General features: G+C 39.7%; 1 protein-coding gene across 1 annotated transcript in view; it reads left to right on the top strand.

Moving 5' to 3' along the window:
- The first annotated feature begins 152 nt into the window (after nucleotides 1-152).
- LOC139964381 (TNF receptor-associated factor 3-like) overlaps nucleotides 153-19,855 on the top strand; it is a 29,659-nt gene continuing 9,956 nt past the window's right edge. Inside the window, exons 1-3 of the mRNA XM_071965959.1 lie at nucleotides 153-307; nucleotides 4,885-4,974; nucleotides 6,410-6,452. Coding sequence (XP_071822060.1) covers nucleotides 6,415-6,452 — 38 coding nt within the window. The 5' untranslated portion in view covers nucleotides 153-307; nucleotides 4,885-4,974; nucleotides 6,410-6,414. The remainder of the gene's footprint in view (nucleotides 308-4,884; nucleotides 4,975-6,409; nucleotides 6,453-19,855) is intronic.

Here is a 19,855-nt window from a genome sequence, read left to right as displayed (position 1 = left end):
AATTTAGCAACCAAATGGAAGTAGGTAAACACGATAACGAATTACATTACACCATTGCATAGAATGTAATAAATATATTGAAACAACATTACACAATGTCGGGTATTTCTAATGGCACTGATACTGTATTTATGGCCTCTGGGTGTAAACGTTTTTTATCAACGTTGGGTCACATAATGTGTGATGACATAGCTAACTGGTATGCCTATTGTATTAGAAGTTTGAGAACACCTAAACCGTCCATTTTCTTTTATTCATCAAAGAATTTGACATCCAATCAACAACTGTTGTTGCTACGTACACTGAGGTAAGTTGTAAATCATACTTTTGGTTGTTACAATGATCGAATCATAATGTTAAAATTGCTTCTCAAATTCAAATTAACTTGACTATTCAAACAGTTCAACAACTTGAAATACGAAGAACCATATCTAAGTCTTAACCCCTTTAGTCCATCACAGTAACGTACTCGGAGACTTCCCTCAACGTCTCCATCGTTAATATGAGAAACCTCAAAAAACGGTTTCTGCATGTTTGGAAGCACCCTTTTTGAAAAGTACAGTTCCTTTTCCATTACTGCAATGAAAAAATGTCCGTTTGTTATTTGAATAATGCCCTTTCGTTGAGAAATTAATTGACTTGTGTAGAGATATTAATTGTGGTCCACACAGACGGAAATTCTCGTAATCATGGGCGTCGATTTGAGGGACGGGGAATCAGGGGCGTATCCAGGATTTTCCAATAGGGGGGCGCCAGGCATGAATGATCGCCGTCCTAGGGGATGGGTCTAAGGGGAGGGGTGTACAATTTTTGCTTTCAAAGAAGGGCTGAAATGCAAAATGGTGTCATATGCATGGGCGGCGATCCGTACTTCCGAGTGGGGGGGGGGAGGGGATATGACCTTGTTGACTATCTAAGCGTAGCGCGACCATGAGTTGGCGCGAAGCGTACAAGAAAATTTTGGGATTAACAAACCCTCTAGATGGCCGGAAACGGCACTTCCCGAGGTTTCCAAGCGGCATATACCCAACTTTAAAATAGGGATGTGATGTCCGAAATATCTCATAATCAGGATCCAAAATACTTTTTTTAATTTCGGGTGTTATTTTGGGAAAATTGCCCCTGTCAATCTTGTTTCAGGCGCAACGTTAGAATGTTCGAGAGCTCTGTTATATTATTCGATGAAGAAAATGGCCTCATGCAGGCTATTATAGGCCTATACACATGCAATACACAATTACACATAGTTACATTCCTAGGTACCGATTGCTAGGGCATCCAGGTGAAACGTGTATTAAGCATTACCCTGGTTACATGAGATTCTCAGCTGTTCGAGGGAACATGTACGTGTGTAGGCCTACTATAGGGCCTATATGAATACTATATGAGCGTGCATATATGTATATCAATACCGTGGGCGCAATAATACATTTTGTTGTTATAGGGCCAATGAAGCCTACAGTCAACTATTTTTGCTTTATAAAGACGCTTTATTTGAAAAGATCGCACTGCGTTTATGGTAGGCGAGAAATGAAGCTAAAAAAGAGCCGTACATTAACGAAGATGCATAAATGTAGGCATGAAAATGTTCTTATCCCTGGCATTTGGTGGGGGGGGGGGGGATATGGTGCATTACATCCCCTCCACCCATTTTCATGGGGGGATATATCCCCCCTCCACCCAGGATCGCCGCCCATGGCCATATGTGATCCATTTTTCGACCTTAATAATAAGCAACATTTCCAGTAAATATGGACACAAAATGCACAATTTAGTATGGCTGGCATGTCATTTAGTGTTTATAGTGATAATACAAACACAATTACCATCTATGTTTCTAAAACTATTATGCCGCCGAACTTCGCCAGAACCTTTTTTTGGCAAACAAAAAATAAAGCATACGGGAGGGGGGGGGGGTTGAGCGATCACCGACATCTCACATAAAGGTCGTCATCAATTTTTTTTTTTTTTTTTTTTTTTTTGCTAAACTTTTTTTTTTTTTTTGGTGACGGCCAATAGGGGGGGCGCGCGCCTGTTGCGCCCCCCCCTGGATACGCCTGGGGAATTGTCATTTATAAACGTTAACTCACTGTTTTTGGTCGCTTAATGGTAATGCTGTTTTGGCCCCAAACATGCCAGATATTCAAATAGCCGATATGGTCACATTGGGTCAAAATTCTTAAACTGTTTTATTACCACCTTGGAAGAAATGTACCTCACTGGAATTCAACATTCAGTCATCTCGTGTGTTCATTTAGAATGTCTGAGAACAATTTGAAGAACCCCCCCCCCCCCACCCAGGAAAGTACTTTTTGGAGACTTCTAGTAATTATAGCGTGCTATAATTTGGGGCCTATAGATACATCCTTTAAATGTGTTATGCAATAGATATGCATCCGTGGTACATAATTAAAGGTAGGCCACACACTGGTCTAAACATCTGTTTTATTCAGTAGGCATTGTATCTTTCAGTTTGCCCAGTTTTGTGGAAATTTGACAATCTCGATAAAAAAGGAACGAAATTAGGAATAAATATTGAGATACATTTTGTCCACGTTTTGAGAGAGGAGAAATAATCTCGAATTTTCTACAGAGAATGTCAAAGTTTTGCACATAAAGAGACGAGGTTTCGAGGAAAATAAAATTCGAAATTTCAAGATGAATCTACATTTTGATAGTAAAAAAGTAGTGAAGATTTGAGAAAAAGTCAACATTTGATATGAAAATTAGCCGGAAACAAGTCAAAATTTCGATCTAAATATACAATGACATAAAATACCGTGAATCTGTTTGAGACGAAAGTCCAAATTTCGAGATACATAGTCGAAACTCGAAAGATGTAGAAAGTCACCATTTCCACTTTGTTTATCGAAAAGTTCACTGAACTGAGAAATGTTCACTTGCGATAATCAGAGAAAATGTCGAGATGAAATGTTTGCAAGTTGGAGAACGAAAATGGAAAGTTTGGTATGAAAGGTCGAAAAATCTACAAAATCTGAAACTGTACGCAATATGTACATTCGTTTATGCTTCAAGTCGGCAAAACGTCAAAATCTGAAAGCTATCATTTTCTGTATGTTTTTGGTACAGTAGCAGTAAATTCCATCTTCAAGGCTTGACTGTTAACGTATCTTTAAACGATGGTTTTCATGTATCTAGCATTTTAGCAATTGCGCATTTGTCGTCATTCAGTGTGGTAACTATTTATGCCACATTGTGAACGATGACCATGACAGATTAGGAGTGGCCCAAGAAATTCTAAAGCCGGGGATTCACCGGGAAGGGGGGGGGGGTCACCCAGTGGCGGAGCTAGGGGCATTGGTCAGGAGGGGCGAGAATGGTCTGTAGGGGCGCTTTCGACACTATCTAAGCGGAGCGCCACCACAGGTTGGCGCGGAGCGTACAGAATTGTTTTGAGTAAAGATACTCCCTAGATCGCCGGAAATGACCCTTTCAGGGCCTGGCTAATTCGCAGATAAACGAAGAATAAATATGCGCATCGCCAAATTGCACCAACAAAATGTGACAAATGTCAATATGTAGATGAGAGTGCAATAAAAAAAAAAGTCAATAATCGCGAATAAGTAAAAAGTGGTAAAGAGCTGAAAAGGGCGCCAGCAGTCCATTTGAGTCCGTCAGGGGGGCATTCGCCCCCTCCCCCGACTGTATGGACGCTCCGCCACTGGCCGTTCACCGGGGCCAGCAAACAGTTGCAACAACGCGTGACCTGATGAAACTGCACATTACGAGCAAGTTTAGGGAGCATGTTCTACCATACCTACACCCCATGCTTGATATGTGAATCAATTTTAAATTACGAATGCTTTAATTTGTGCATGAAATATTATGACGAAACTTTAATGTCAAAAAACCAAGGTCGTAAATTTCACCACTTTTCAAGAGGGATATTGATCGATTTCGAGACCGGATTGGCAATTTGCGGCCGACTGCGGTGACTAGCTGAGCCATGCTTCGAAAAATAAAGCAACAAAAGTTGCGACTTGCTTAATAATAACGAATGAGGAAGTACACTTACATTTCTTTGGAATGTATCTGCGGATCCTCATTGGCTCAAACGTTTTCAGATATTTCTTGCTCTTTCGTAGCTAGTTTAAGGTAACAAAAAAAACGTGCGAGAGAGAAATTAACTGCATTGTAATTTATTTCAAAGCCCTGACGGGGACCAGGGGAAATACTCCCCCCCCCCCCGGCCAGAAGTTGTAGAACATTGGAGTTTCATGATCTCTCGTAGTGAATTTAAGAATGAAAGAGGAAATTCATTTCTGTGGAAGGTATTTGAAGCCCGGAAGATATAATGTGCTTTGAGAGTACATTTTGTAGCTTTTTTTTAACTTAAACACTGAAACATTCCAATAAGAAATGTCCAGTCAAGGCCCATGTCCATGGGGTGCAGGGGACACAGGTGTAACATTTTCTCATCCTTTAATATACCCAAATCTGGTCTGGACGTCAAGTAAAGTGTTCAGTTTTGTCTAATCGCAGCCGACCCAGGGGGAAGGGGTAAGCTGGGGAGAGCATCATGATGGGGGGGGGGGGGCATTGCCCACCACACCTGTTCAAACTCCCTCCCTGGCGCAGCCGCTGCAGTTAATGTCACAGAGTAGGTGCAGTCTCAGTTTTGAGGTCCCGGCCTGCGAAAGGTAATCCTACACACAGTGTTTGCAATGCTGAGTGGGGGGGGGCAGGGGGGGGGGATTTGTGTCACGGGAGCTGACCATGCCCACCAAAGAAAAAAAGCGATAATTCTTTTAGTAAATCTAAAAAGGTTTGTTTGGTTCGTTTAGCTTTAGTCGACCATTTAACTCTTCCGTATAGTGTATGAATCCTATGACTCTTTAAGTTACTTGCATATTATACTTTCAGTGTGAGGATATAGCCAACTGTAACTATACCAAAAACAAGTCGGAGTAAAGAGAAATCACGTGATTGTTCTGTTTTTTGTCAGGTTTGGTGGTAAGTACAATTACTATATTCTTTAGGATTACTGTCTTGTTTCCTTGTCCTCTAATATCTTCTTGCGACTCGAACCAATGGTCTATTTCGATACGTATGTTTGATCTTTTCACAGAGCTAAAATTATTATGCTACGTTTTTTTAGGGTGATACTATTATTCTGGAGGGGACTCGCTTATTCAGTGTTATTCAATCGAGATCTCAGCACCGTTCACTTCTATGGAACGCGAAAAGGGCAAACTTATTTCGTTGCTAAGTTTAACGTAAGTTTAGACAACGACGTAAGTTTAGACAACGGAATTTTATACACCAACGTGAGTTTGAGCAACAGCATGGTAAAACAGCAGCAACAACTTTAGTTTAGGCAACAACAAACTTAGATTAGACAACGAAATCAGTTTGCCCTTTTCGCGCGTGCACGCGCGACTATAGGGCAAACTGATTTCGTTGTCTTAACTTACGTTGTTGCCATCGGCGCTGTTCAACAATTGCTTTACCACGTGGGCTTCATATGATTACTATACGCAGGGGGTTGGTTCTTGCTGCCTGGGTTTAGGAAAGCAGTCCCGTGGACAAGGCCGCCTTTGTTCTTCGCATATACGGGAAGTTACTAGAGGAGCAAAGTGGGCGGGGTCAGCTCATGTATGTAGCATGGTAGAGAGCGTTGACCGGCTTGTAATTGGGTCGGGATATGTGTCAATCTTACTGACTATTTCGTAATTGGTCAGTGAATTAACGACGTGTATGTATATACAGCGCAAGTCGAATTTCGCGCGAAATGCCCATATTTTTAATATCACGTGATTGGGCAATAACGTTAGTTTAGACAACGGAACCAACTTTAGACGGCAACGTAGACAACAACGTAAGTTTAGGCAGCAATGAAAGTTTAGACAACAACGTAAGTTTAGACAACAACGTAAGTTTAGACAACAACGTAAGTTTAGACAACAACGTAAGTTTGAGCAACAACATGATAAAACAGCAGCAACAACTTTAGTTTAGACAGCGAAATATGGTTTCCCTTTTCGCGCTCCATATACTTCATACTGCAGAAGTGAACAAAACATAGAAGTAGAGCGAGTAAATAATAATAATAATAATAATAATAATAATATATATATATATATATATATATATATATATATATATATATATATATATATATATATATATATATATATATATATATATGAAAATATATATATATACAAAGAGGCTCTGTTCATTTGAACTTTTCTTTTAGAACATAATGAAAGCCCGGGCTAGCTTATTTCATTATTTTTTTCTTCCAAATAGTTCAGTACAAGTCGTAAGATGGATATCTTCCAAATTTAATAGAATAAGTCCTATTCACATTTGATGTTGAATGAATAAACACAATCAGAATGTGCTTTCGAAGATGAAATGAATCCTTTTTACTTCTTACTAACAGACTTGATGGCCAAACCTTCGAATTCAGACTATGAAGATGATAGGTCAGTACATACCAGGACTATGCTGAATTAAAAGCGTTTTCGTAAAGTGTCGAAATTATTTTTTGGTGTACAATATGCCTCATAAGTATTTATCCACCGTAACTTGACAAAAGTGTTAAGATTCGGTGTCAAGAAATGCGTACTAACCAACGGTGCTAAACGGTGCGCTCAATGCTAAATTCGGATTAAGTTTGTGGTGTGTAGCCTTTATTTTATGATATAGTAGGCCGTGGAACAGAGAAGGCGGAGCTGGGATGCGGAGTGGGCGGGGAACAACGGGTAACAGGGGGCACATGAGATCCCAATAGGAACACCCTCAAAAGTGCCCCTTTTTCAAAATAGAAGTACCCCTTTCTCAATTATTGTAATCAAGGCTGTGCACTTTGTATATAGTAGGCTATTTAAATAGTGCCTCTTTGTTGAAAGATTACACAAGAAAACAGTGGGCTTGATTGTTGAAAAAGTGAAGACAAATTGTAGCACGACTTAAACTTTTTCTGTTGTTGAAGAAAAAATAAGAACTGGAAAGTGTTGCATGGAATGCGCAAAAGATCCATATTCATGTCGGAACGTTCTGTGATGGAATTGCGTGTTTGGTTATCTATGTGGTTTGCGCTATATATAGTTAACTAAAAGTGAGTTGATATTGTATCGGATACCGTATCACGAAATTACGTTCCTGGTAAACAAACGTCACGACATCTTCAGTCAGTGGATAGAGTTTGACAATCCACAGGTTTCGTAAGCTATACCGACTTTCACCTTTACGCCTACTTCACTTTTATGAAAATTGATGTTGATTGTTTAAAACGTAATGTCGAAATATTTCTCGTGATGTCCGTCACCAGCCAGGGACGGAGTAGGTCACATACCAAGCCGGTGGCACTTTTATGTGGCTATATCGGCGCATGCGCATGTTCCGAGCCGGCATACCAATTCGCCCCAGTTATCAAATAACATTGTATTCCCAGATATGTTTGAAACACAACCAAAAGTGCATTCGGTAACCTCTCTATATATTTAGAAATAGTGTATTGCCGCAAGCAAACATATTTATTCATTCATTTTCCGGCGAGCAGTGGTAATTGTTCGTTATTTATATTGCCTCGATTGCCGTAGTTTTGGCCGTATCATATCTCCTGTTTGTGAGTATAGGGCCACGTGACGGTATTTGCTCCATAATGAGCCTTTTTCGCGAGTTCAAGTTCAGAGTTTGGAAGGCCAATTGTTTGGCAGGCTATTGCTAGCTGAGATTATTTCAGCCCTGTTGTTGCATCAGGATAGGAAATCAGGTGTACGTCTACACTGTGACATTGAATACCATTAATCACTGATTCCGTCGTGATACTGGTGCAACAGTAGGATTGTATCAATCTCTTTATGAAGTATTCTCATATCAGAAAGTATCAAGGCCGTCAAGACAAGTATAAACTCTTAATATGATCCTAGAAAGGACAACATTTCCCAGTCAATGCGGGTGACGTTCTAGATGTTCATGTCCGCAACAAGTTAAAAGTTAGCTTTATGCATCATTCCCAGTTTTGTAACTATTGTAGATATGTAAAGATTGTATATTATGTTATGTACATCTATACATGTTTTATACAATGATATCGGCAATAAACTGAACGACATTTTTCTTCATACCATGCATTAATGACGAGTTCGATTAACTGCTTAGTTGTGGGGAATTCTAAAGCTCATACCCCAAACCACTTGGCAATACATTTACAGTCGACATTATTTGACTATACTACCGTACCGATCTTCTTCAATGTTAAGCTTGGTCTGGCAGTGGTATTCAAGGTACCGAAAGTTACTTTAGTATCCTGTAAGCCACTTTGTGCTTACTTCGGTGTAAACAGAACTTTTGAATGATTTATATACATACCGTAGGATGATGTATATTTTTACCCCAAATAAGCAGAATTATTTATTCGTAACACCGTAACACAAATAGTTTCGGATACATTCGACATCATGGAACGCCAAAAGGAATTCAAGGATGGTCATCATAACACTATCAGGAAGTCCAACATTAAATCAGTCTTATCTATCGTAAACACTTTCGAAAAGGTTTCACAGCGCAGGAACGTATTTTGCCTAGAGGTGAAAACGATTTAGAGAAGTTTATGTCGACGATGTTAGGTGTGTTGTAGCTGAACATTAATTTGTCATACGTGGTTCATGACAACCTTAAATTGATTGGATCTATGTTCAAAGAAATGTGTGGCTGTATCCCATCCAGGTAGTCATAATCTAGTGATAATTACATGGGCAAATCCGCAATCTAACTGAATGCCTTGGTGATTTTGTTCTAGTACCTTGACATCATGATTTATATTTATATATGATATTAGTTTATATAATTTCAAGTCTAACGTAACCTTATTGATGATTGAAAGAACATGAGACTAAGAGACAGGTCGACAGTTTATGGTAAAAAAGTGTACCTTAGGTCAACAGTGTACCTTAGGTTGTTTTCACTACCATTTTAAGACACTTTTTTATTGTCGCAAATAGCTTTATAATGTTCTCCGTCCTCTAAAACGTTCATTTAAAAGTTTTGGTTAGGGTCGGTTCAGGGTTAGGGTTAGAAAAAAGGGTTAGGGTTAGATTAAATTTAGTGTGTAAGTCAATGTAACTGTCGACCTAAGGTAGGATCCATAGTTATATATATATATATATATATATATATATATATATATATATATATATATATATATATATATATATATATATATATATATATATTTAGAAAAGATGGAATACTAATAATTCTTTTTACATTATTTTCTGAGCTGATTCATCAGCATTTATTAGTTTGAAGGATCCAGGGGGCAACTTAAATGATCGTCACGGTATCGCGGTAGAATCACGGTACACGAGTCATGGGTTTCACGGTTGTTATCTTACCCAAATATCGTACTCTTCGACAATTGGAAGAAGATAGCAAATATTCATGACTGAGACGATTGGCGTTGTAATCATTTTTTTTATTGAACAATGAGGTTGTTGCCAATAATCAGATGATACTTCAAGTTACAAAAACTTGCATAAACAACCACCAAAAAGTTTAAATAAACTGTGACGACCAACATGGGCCTGTAGTAGTAGCCTTTCACCAGCTGTAATGTAGTCCAAGGGCTGCAATTTTGTGTAACACTTCTTTTTAGCGTTTTAAATATTACTGTGACAGGCTGTTGATTTTGACCAGAACACTTCCGAATAGCACATTGCAAAGCTAAGAAGCTAAGCTAAGAAATCCGGGCTGACATGTACCATATTGCTCAGGGAGATTGGGTAGGAGTTTAATTGATTAATATAATGATTAGCACCTGCGGCCCAATTGAGATCTTTGTACCCACTTTAGGATCACCGAGACTAAAAAATAATACCACATTCCCACTCGAGTGCCATGAAAATATAACGTTTAGTTCAGAAAATACCGTTTATTATCAGTTTTTAGTTGTGTGTATTGAGTGATTCCATGGTATTTCGTTCGTTTCTAATAGTTTTTGGGGAAGCAGCTCTAAGAGGGGGTGGGGTGGTATGGGGGGCTTACCGTATATTGCACCTTATGTAATTCACGTGACTAGTTTTTTTTTAATGACGTACAACAGTATAGCCATTGTCTGCAATGTTTATTACGAACTGTTTCCATTACTCATTTACTCACAGCATCTGTGTACGTTTTGTTTATTTTGCAGCAATTTGTTTATAGAACAAATGTTTTCGACATTATGAACCTGACACAAAATGTCGTAGTCGGCAGAAATGACCAGAAAAATTCGAACGTCTTTTACGCAGCCCTGATTGTGAAGACAGCTTTCCTTTTTACGAAGATTCCTAGATACGTGACGGCATTAATGTGATGTTATTGTTGGGGAAAGTGAGACTAATCATATTTATATATATCATATCACCTATTGCATGAGGTGGTCATAGTAAGTAAGAGGGGTCTATTCAAAAGACGACTGCTTTGGTGTGTAGTGGTTGACTGATATCTAGGTACATTATATCTATTATTAGTGTTTTTCTTTCGGTCCATTATCAGATCATTCGCGTGACGTCTTTTCTGTAATAAAAAAATAATCTTCAACATATTTTACTCTGCATTCGGAAGACTAGAGGCAAACTTTTCTAATTTTCTAATGATGGAGGACGATGATAAATCGGTTAACTTCGATGAGACAAAATGTCGATGAAGTTGATAGACGAATCAGGATTGATGATGAACTGGTGATTCGCGAAATAACCGTGAAAGACACTGCTATTTGGTTTGTAAAGAGCAACATGAGAAACGCCAACGCCTCTCCAATAGTTCCATAGACTTGTGTGGACTATGTTAATGTTTACTTTAAATGATCAGACAAGCACAACTTCAGAGGGAAGGGCGTGGTCCGCCCATGAAATAAGTCAGATGTAGAGTCTGGATATAAAACACATTACCAATCGATAATCAAAACTACAGTATGAAATGTTTCCAGAGAGGTAATAAGGGCATTATTGAAGAACTTAGTATGTATAGACTGTGGCTATGTGACCTGATTAATTCACTTTGGCTTCGGCTTTGAGTACATCGTATCTGTATGCTGTGTTGTTGGACTAATCTAACTGTAATAGTAGTTACCGACTTTGCGATCCACGTTGTAGCCATTGCCGACTTTGCAATTCGCGGCCTCCCTGACCATTTTGCAAGGTCGGTAAAGAGTGACTCCATAGTTTTCCCTCTCGGGAAACCAAAATGGACTCTGTCTAAAAATTGTTCCATGATTTCATACTAAGCAAAATGGGACGAAAGACATGATTGTATAATCAAATTAATATGTCACGTATGACACCGAACACTTAATTGGCAGTAGTAAGTCTAACAAATCTTTTACACTATTCCACTACTGACTAGATTAGTCAATCTTAGTCACCATATGTTAAACACCTTAGAACAATTGAGCAATTACGAGGACGTCCTAAAGTCACAGATAATCTGAAATTTTATGACGAAATCTGAGATGAAGAACTAGATGTCGATTCAGAAGGACAGCAGACCAAGCGAATTTCATCACCGGGAACGTGACAGATAATGTAATATGGTTACAGCAAGGGGACTGGAAGACGTGGAAGTTGTTCGGTGATGGCAGATCTTTCGCTCAATTACAACAAAGGTTTTACTTCTACAGCCAGGGGGACAGCGATTCTTAGCATCACCTGTGAAGTTATACAGCTACACAGACAGATAAGCCACATATAAGCTGGTGGCATCTTTCCAAACAAGTAGAGAGTACCATGAAGGGTGAGGCTGCCAGAGTTCATTGAAGAAAGAAGCCTTACAAGGAAGAGGTAATACGATTGAATGTTGAATGTCGAAATTAGTCTTTACTTGATGTCAGCAAATAGAAGGCAAGAAATGAATGGTACAAAGTAGTAACTTGCACGGTATCTTGGAAACCCTAACACTCATCAGGGACTTTTACAGAGAATCTTGCAGCAGTTACAACCGATTAAAAGGAAATATCACTACCATAGCGAATATTGGTGGAAAATGTCCAGTGATTATTCCAAGGGTTCAGAGGCAGAGCTGACGTATCTGGTAGACACCGGTAAAGACGTTTCTACCAAAACAGGGCCGATTTTCTTTTGGGTAACAGTTAGTGAGTGATATGAGTGATATGAGTGCATACATCATATTCTCTGCAGGGTATGGACTGTGTGTGGAAGATCCAAGAGTATTCCTTTGGAAGACAGGAAGGAGGAGGAGGTTCCAGATGTCAATGATTTTAATATATTCAATATTACTCGAGAACTATAATCAGGCTATTAGGCTAAATCTGGTTTGTTGATTATGGTTTATCGATTCAGCAATAGAGGTCATGTCAGGAAGGAATGACTTCATCCATTTGTCCAAGGTTATAGGTGTGAAGCCAATCATGACCCCGTCTAGATCTACAGTCATCATTACAGGCACAGCAAAATCAACATAGGAGGCTATGATTGTATCGGATTCAAATCCAGAAGAATCTTAAAGTTCGGGTCAGATTTGTGTCCATGCTATGAATTTGTCTGGGGAAGGTGTGTATCTCCGACCCCTCAATACCTTCTCGCAGCATTCAACTTACTAGCGAATATATATCTACAGTACACCATCTTTGAACTGTGAATGAAGGAAGCGTCGATTAATAATGATGAAAGGCATGTAAAATGCACCTCGTGAATTGCGCTCTCCGAAATAAACGACTTCCCATCATAAAGTCAACAAACAGATCCTGGGGAAAACGCTGCCCTGCTTCTGCTGCCCAACATCTTTGGAAGATATGACCTGGATCCATCATACTTCCCTTGTGTCCTTCGAGGCAACTCTGAAGACTCATCTGTTTCTAGAACCCAACGACTTCTAACTGACTTTTACCTTTGGCATCTTATCCTTTGTATGTTATTTGTGAGCATCTTTATTATTACTATTATTATTGAATACCTGCAGCTCTTAAAGAAGTAAATAAGCTTCGATATATCAGCAAAGGCAAACATCGGATGATTAAATGTACTACTGGCACTTTCAACAAGTCAGACTATGACATGAGGTACTGTATTGTACCCGTGTTGAATATCGAATTCACACTACCGCTGATGACCTCGTCAGATTTCACCACAAAAGTGTATGTGAAAGGACAAATGGAAAGAGATGATCACAGAAATTGTGAGACCCAGGTGTTGTAACAACCGTCATCAAACATGGCCTATGCTTCTACACTTGTTTTGGCGAGATAAAAGAGAGGAAGTAACGAGGTGTACATTGAGACTACAGGTCCTTGAATCCAAAGACACATCGTGATGATTAATCCGTACCGCGAGTTGAGAAGGCGCTTAACGTTCTTACCAGTGGATTTAGCTCACCTCTACTAGCACAACGTATCAGTTATCAAAGCCGATGTTCAGACGAATGACTTGCGAGTTGGCACTGAGATGGACTTTAGTCAATTTACCATGATGCCATTAGTTTTCATCTGCGGAACTGCTTCAACTTAGGCTGTTGGGTTGAACATTTGGGGACAAAAGCTTCCAGACAGTATTGATCTACCTTCATGGTTTCCGGTTGAAGTTTTGAGGAAACCCTTGCAAGATTAACAGAATCGCTGAACCTTAGCAAACTTTCATCGTGCTAATTTCTCAGCTATAGGTGCTATCACAATCACAATTATCACAATTATTCCAGCAGAGTATTGATATGCAAAAGCAACGCACCGCTACAGTAGCTCAACTGAACTGGAGTTCCATGATCTACAGTCTGGTTAATACCTGCCGTGAACTCGAGATCTGCCGCTAAATTTACTTCATTGTCTACAAAGACATTACTCTCTTAGGTATGTGACATCTTCCAAACAGATCGGCAATCAAACTAGGATCACCTGAAACCAGATTTTAATGTGTTTTGCCCAATTCAGTTCAATTTTATCGGTATATCTCGCCAAAACCAAGCTAATGAGAATGCAATCTTTGGGCGGCAAAGATCGTCATTGGAAAGAAACAAAGAGCTCCAAATATGGGCACGCTTCTGGAGATGTGGCGTCTGAACCAAATTGGCAAGACTTCGATAGGAATCAAAAGATGTACGAATGTGAGTCAGATAGTGGAAGGAAAACGAAGGTAATGGAATTCGACAGACGACTATCACGATTTATGGTCAGGAGACTAAAACATACTCGTCTACAGTCTTAGACATACCTGATGAAACGTTGCATCAGTCCTTGGAGTGAAATGCAATTAACCATGTATGGTTGCAGGCGTAAACATACATGATTTCAGAGATGAAAAACGTCCAAACCAAGTAAGAATATCAAAAGGAATTCGGGTACACTGTAGGCGACGAAGCCACTTGAAGTTCACTTGCAATTCACATTATTGCAGTGAAGGTGGCATAATACAGAGAAAACAAAATGTAATAGTTATGACAGGCACATTTGCAGAGTTTATGATAGTTGACACAACAAGAGATCACACGACTCGTACTGTTGGTGTGGAACTTGTGCGACTCTGGTTCGGTAGCTTTGTTGTACCAAAAGGCGCACACAAAGACCAAGACCGTTATAGAGAGGAGTCAAGTATAATCAACCAGCTGCGCCAGATATATGGAATTATTATGCCCTGTCACACTTTTGCGGTTTGGGCCGCGGAAGCGCTACGGTTGGGAACCGTAGCACAACAGACGTATTTTGGTCGTGGATGTACACGTTCTACGGTTGCACTGAGGGATTGTTACGGCCTCTACGGAAGAGCCAAGGAAAAGAAACGGATGTAGTTAGGAAATGCTACGGAATCGCTGCGGAATGTCACGGTTATGTAACGGTCTCACAACGGTTGTACTACGGCATCAATGGAAGCGCTGCGGGCAAGCAACGGGCAGGCTACGGTGGCTACGGATGAACTATGGTCCCATGGTCTATGGGATTATGATATGACATTTATTCCACTTGTAGATACCATTATAGGCACAGTCACTTAGGTCTACGTTGTTGTTATTCACACCTACACATTCACCCCACGAAGCCAAATCTACATCATGTCTACGAGTAAAGAACTGCCTGAAAAATTCTTGGAGGAAGAAGAAGCAATGCTCTTAGCGGCAGTCTACTTTCAGTTTTGAAGAAAGCGAAATACCCAAGAAAGAAAAGAACCATTTGGGTAAGGAACTGGTTATAACGAAGGGTGATATATGAGCAATATGAGAAGCATCATGTGTAGTGCGTCGAGTCTCCGCGTGGAATGGCGATTGACTAGCTATTTAATACAGGCGATGTTATGAAAATCAACTGCACAAAAACTGAGAAATTTTCAATCACAAGAAAAGGAAATGAAAGTTGGAAGAAGTGTAAATATGTTGGAAGCTTTCTGAGGACCGAAGAAGATATTAACCGAAGAATTGGTATAACCAACGGTGCTTTCAACACACTGTCAAGTATTTTCGATAGCAAAAACCTAAGCCGAAACATTAAGCTTAGGATTTTTGAGGCTTTATTAAAGAGTATTTGTTTGTACAATTGCGAACTGTGGGGCACAACGAAGGATCTTGATCGCAAATTGACACTTTTCAAAGGAGACTACATCGTAATATTCTCAACATTAGATGGACCAATAACAATTGGTTATCAATGAAACAAACCAAACACCTTGGTCATTCATAGTCGCACATAGAAGATTGAGATTTTTTGGTCATGTAGCAAGACTCCAGGAGGACGCTCCAGCAAAGGTTGCTTTAAGAGAAGCATTGAGACATACTGCTAAACCAGTAGGAAGGCCCGTGACTACCTTGCTTGGGAAAAATAAAGTCGCAATTTAAGGACGTTAACATTAATAATTTCTAGGAAGCAATGAACCTTGGGCAAGATCGTGATACGTGGCGGGGGTTAATCACTGAGCATGTCGGATAGACGAGACTCAACTTACTACTACTACTACTATGTTATGTTGGAAACGTGGTAGCATGCAAAAACATGTGTGTAGTTTGTAAGACCGTAGCGAAACCGTAGATACCGTGGTACAAACGTAGTATATCCGAAACATCAGAAACACAGGCGCAGCGTGCCCGTAGTATAACCGCAGGTACCAAGACACTGTCGTGTCATATCCATGGCATATCCGTAGCACATCCATGGTATATCCGTAGCAAATCGGCAGTGATACCGTGGACACCGTGATATGACCGTAGCATATCCGTAGCATCCCCGTAGTGCATTCCTGGCTACGGTCATTGGCGGAAATTCTACGGTTGTGCTACGGTCGCCACGGTTGTGATAAGGCAACCTATGGTTGTGCTACGGTTGCCCGCGGCAAGCGATGGATTTTTGAACATTTCAAAATAATTTTTGAACATTTCAAAATTCGGGCTGCGGAAGAAACGAGGATACGGAAGCGCTACGGTCCACCACGGACTACCGCGGTTTTGCTACGGGTTCGTTACGGATGTACTACGGATGAACCACGGATAGTCGCGGAAGAGAATCGTAGCGCTTCCTTGGCCCAAACCGCAGAAGTGTGACAGGGGCATAAGACGAACTGAAGTACACCTTGTATCACACTGTTGGAAAGTATGCGTAAATATATATATATTATACTCCGCTACATCCAACTACATACATGCAGACAGGGTTCACACCAAACTACGTAGTCACTGGTCATGCACCGCTATTCAATCCCCCAGTACATACAGCCCTTGATATACCAAGGATTCCCTAGTTTTTTTTATAGGCCTATATGGTGATCGTCTTGTAGATACTCGTCAAATAAATACTCAAATAGAAGAAAGTGCTGAGAAGGAACTTTGCCGGACCAACTTAAACACAGTTTACTATATGCCAGTTGGCTTAAGAAACAGGACTGTCAAAGGAGGTAAAAAAGACTAGTGAGATGAGACAAATTCTAAGGACATCTCGCTGATAAAGGCTATTATACGTTGAATCAACGCATTGTGATGAACACATCAGATCTTCGACGGTGTGGAGACTTACTATAGTCAAAGTATAACTCGTAGGTGATGATGTTTCACCTATAATCAGACCTGAAATTGAGCAAGTAAGAGACCGATCATTAATGTTTCGATGTGGATTCATTCCTGACGATTCAATTGTACATCCAGAGGTATGTTGGGAAGGGAAAGCCCGACAATGAGGTGCACTTTGAAATAGCTTTTAGTGTCGCAAAGTGTCGCAACCTTACACCGGCTGATTCATCTGATGCGATATACAAAACGGACTCAATCCAGAACGATCTACGCATTATTTTGGTCAACCGTTAATTATAAGCTTAGCATGGACGGTAACTAATTGCACGAGCTAGATATACAGGAAAGCAAGACGTAAAAGCTCAATAAATCGAAAAACATGGATTTTCGGTCGAAAAACCATGTTTATCGACCGATAAACCATGGTTATGGGGATTTTCATTAGATATTCAAGTTGTTTCGATAATCCAAGTTTATCTCTCGAAAATCCATGTTTATCGACGATAAACCAGGTTCAGTATCGGCAATAAACCATGTTTTTCGACAGATATAAACTTGGTTCATTGGCGATAAACCATGTTTATCGCCGATAAACATGGTTTTTAGACCGATAAACCATGTTTTTTTGCCGAAAATCCATGTTTATCGGAGATAAACCATGTATATCGACCGACAAGCATAGTTTTTCGTCAATAAATCATGTTTTTTATATTTGGCGACTGATGAAAATTTACCGGAACTACTTCCAAAACTCTACACGTTATGTTAGTATATATATGATCAATCTTTGGTTCCCGAAGCCGCATGTGGGCAAGCCGTACCCAAACTTCGTTAGGTCCCGGCCCTCTCCATAATTAGGAACAACGAAATATGGCCCCTGTTACCGGTGTGGATATAGCTTGTCTCGTGAGACCGGTGTCAGATCGATGACCATATACTAAGCCTGTGCGTTGCCGATTATTATTCCGCACTTGTCCATGTGCGGATTGTGCGAGACCGTAGCTGTTTTACGCGATAACATGGTTTATCGACGAGAAACCTGGTTTATCAGCGATAAACCTTAATTATCGCTCGAAAAACCATGTTTATCTCTTGAAACACATGGATTATCGCAGATAAACATGGATTGTCACATACAAACCATGTTTATCGCTTGAAACACAGTTTGTGGCCGATGAACCTTGTTTTTCGACTTAAAAACCTTGTTTATCGCCGAAAAACCATGTTTATCAGCGATAATCCATCATTTTCAAGCAATAAACATGGATTTTCGCAGATAAACCGCTTTTATCAATCGAAAATCCATGTTTATCCGTCGATAAACATGGGTTTTCGATCGAAAAACATGGTTTATCGGTCGGTCGATAAACATGGTTTTCGACGAATAATCCATGTTTTTCGATCTATTGAGCAATTGGCTTGCCATATACGTTTCGTACGCGTGTTGTGGATTAAATCAAGTATTTATAGAATCATAGTTTCGTTCACACTACTATGTGTTGTCTTAAGAAATAGGGGTTAAAATATCCCAATGCTGGTATTTAACCTTCCTTAAATGAGAGGTAACTGCGGCATGCAATTACCAGTTCAAAACTTCAAGTTCTAGATTTACAAGTTTTAATATGCAAGGCAGATTTCAAGGATAGAGTTGTTTACTTTAAAGTGTAGATGTTATCTGCCTAAAATATGCTATATTGTGAAGGGAACTGATGAGTCAGGCTGTCCATTTTGATCTGGCCATGGTTAGCTTTTCTCAACAGCAACTTGCAAGCTCTCTGTCATTAGCTATAACAATCTGCATTACGTCGTTCATCGTAGGAGTTTTCGGGTACACGTTTAACTATTTACATCCTGTTTAGACGTTAAAACCCTGCGGCTTGGCAACCATAGGATACACTGGTTATCCACTTCCCCGACAAAGCAACTAAGGTAAATGCTGATAACATGAATTTCGACCACAGTTCGGCGAGATATAAAAAAAAAACGCTAAATTCATTTGTTTTTGCTGGCTTACAGCGATGCACAGTGATGGCGGTTTAATGTATGAATAGAACCTTGTATATAAGAACGATAACCCATGCAAACATGGCGGATGAACTTCATACCTGGCATTTCAATCCACTTTAGTGATGACAAGAACCCTAGTGTGGAGCTAGGTCAAGGCCATTTGAGGGCAACAGGGAACATTTTATACGTCTGACACCCTGTATCCACCTTAGGGCGTAATAACAGCCTTATTGTTTTTGTGTAGGTCAGACAACTATTCTGAGGGTTACATCTCTACGTTCCGACGTCTCTATGTTCCGACGTCTCTATGTTCCGACATAAAGAAATAATTTGGGACAATTTTTTTAGCCAAAAACTCGTTTGCACCAAGTAAACAAGTTTCAGACCCCAATATTTTTGTGACCAACAGTTTTTTGGACCAAATCTTTTGGGACCAAAATTTTCTTCCCATCTTCTAAATCTATACACAACTGATTTGGCCAAAAACGATTTTGGTCCCAAAAATTTTGAGTATAAAAAAAGCACTGTTTGGGTCATAATAAACATTGGGTCACATTTTTTTCCATGAAAAATATGTTGTCTCAACAAATTTGGTCCGAAAAAAATGTTGGTCCAAAAAAAATAAGTCCCAAAAAGAATTTGGTCACAAAATTATTGGGGCCACTACACTACTTTTTTGGTACAAACAAATTTTTGGATAAAAAAAAATTGCTCCGATTTTTTCTTTTTGTCGGAACATAGAGACGTCGGAACATTGAGACGTCGGAACATAGAGACGTCGGAACATAGGGATGTCACCATTCTGAGAATCTTTAGGAAGGACTCCAAACGTGAAGTTTGGATAAATAAGTTCAGACGTTACAAAAAATATTCCTTGGACTCGCTGTTCTGCTATTGAAGTATT

Source organism: Apostichopus japonicus, chromosome 22, assembly GCF_037975245.1.
Source record: "Apostichopus japonicus isolate 1M-3 chromosome 22, ASM3797524v1, whole genome shotgun sequence".
Taxonomy (NCBI): Eukaryota; Metazoa; Echinodermata; class Holothuroidea; order Aspidochirotida; family Stichopodidae; genus Apostichopus; species Apostichopus japonicus.
This window is presented reverse-complemented; position numbering and strand designations above follow the sequence as displayed.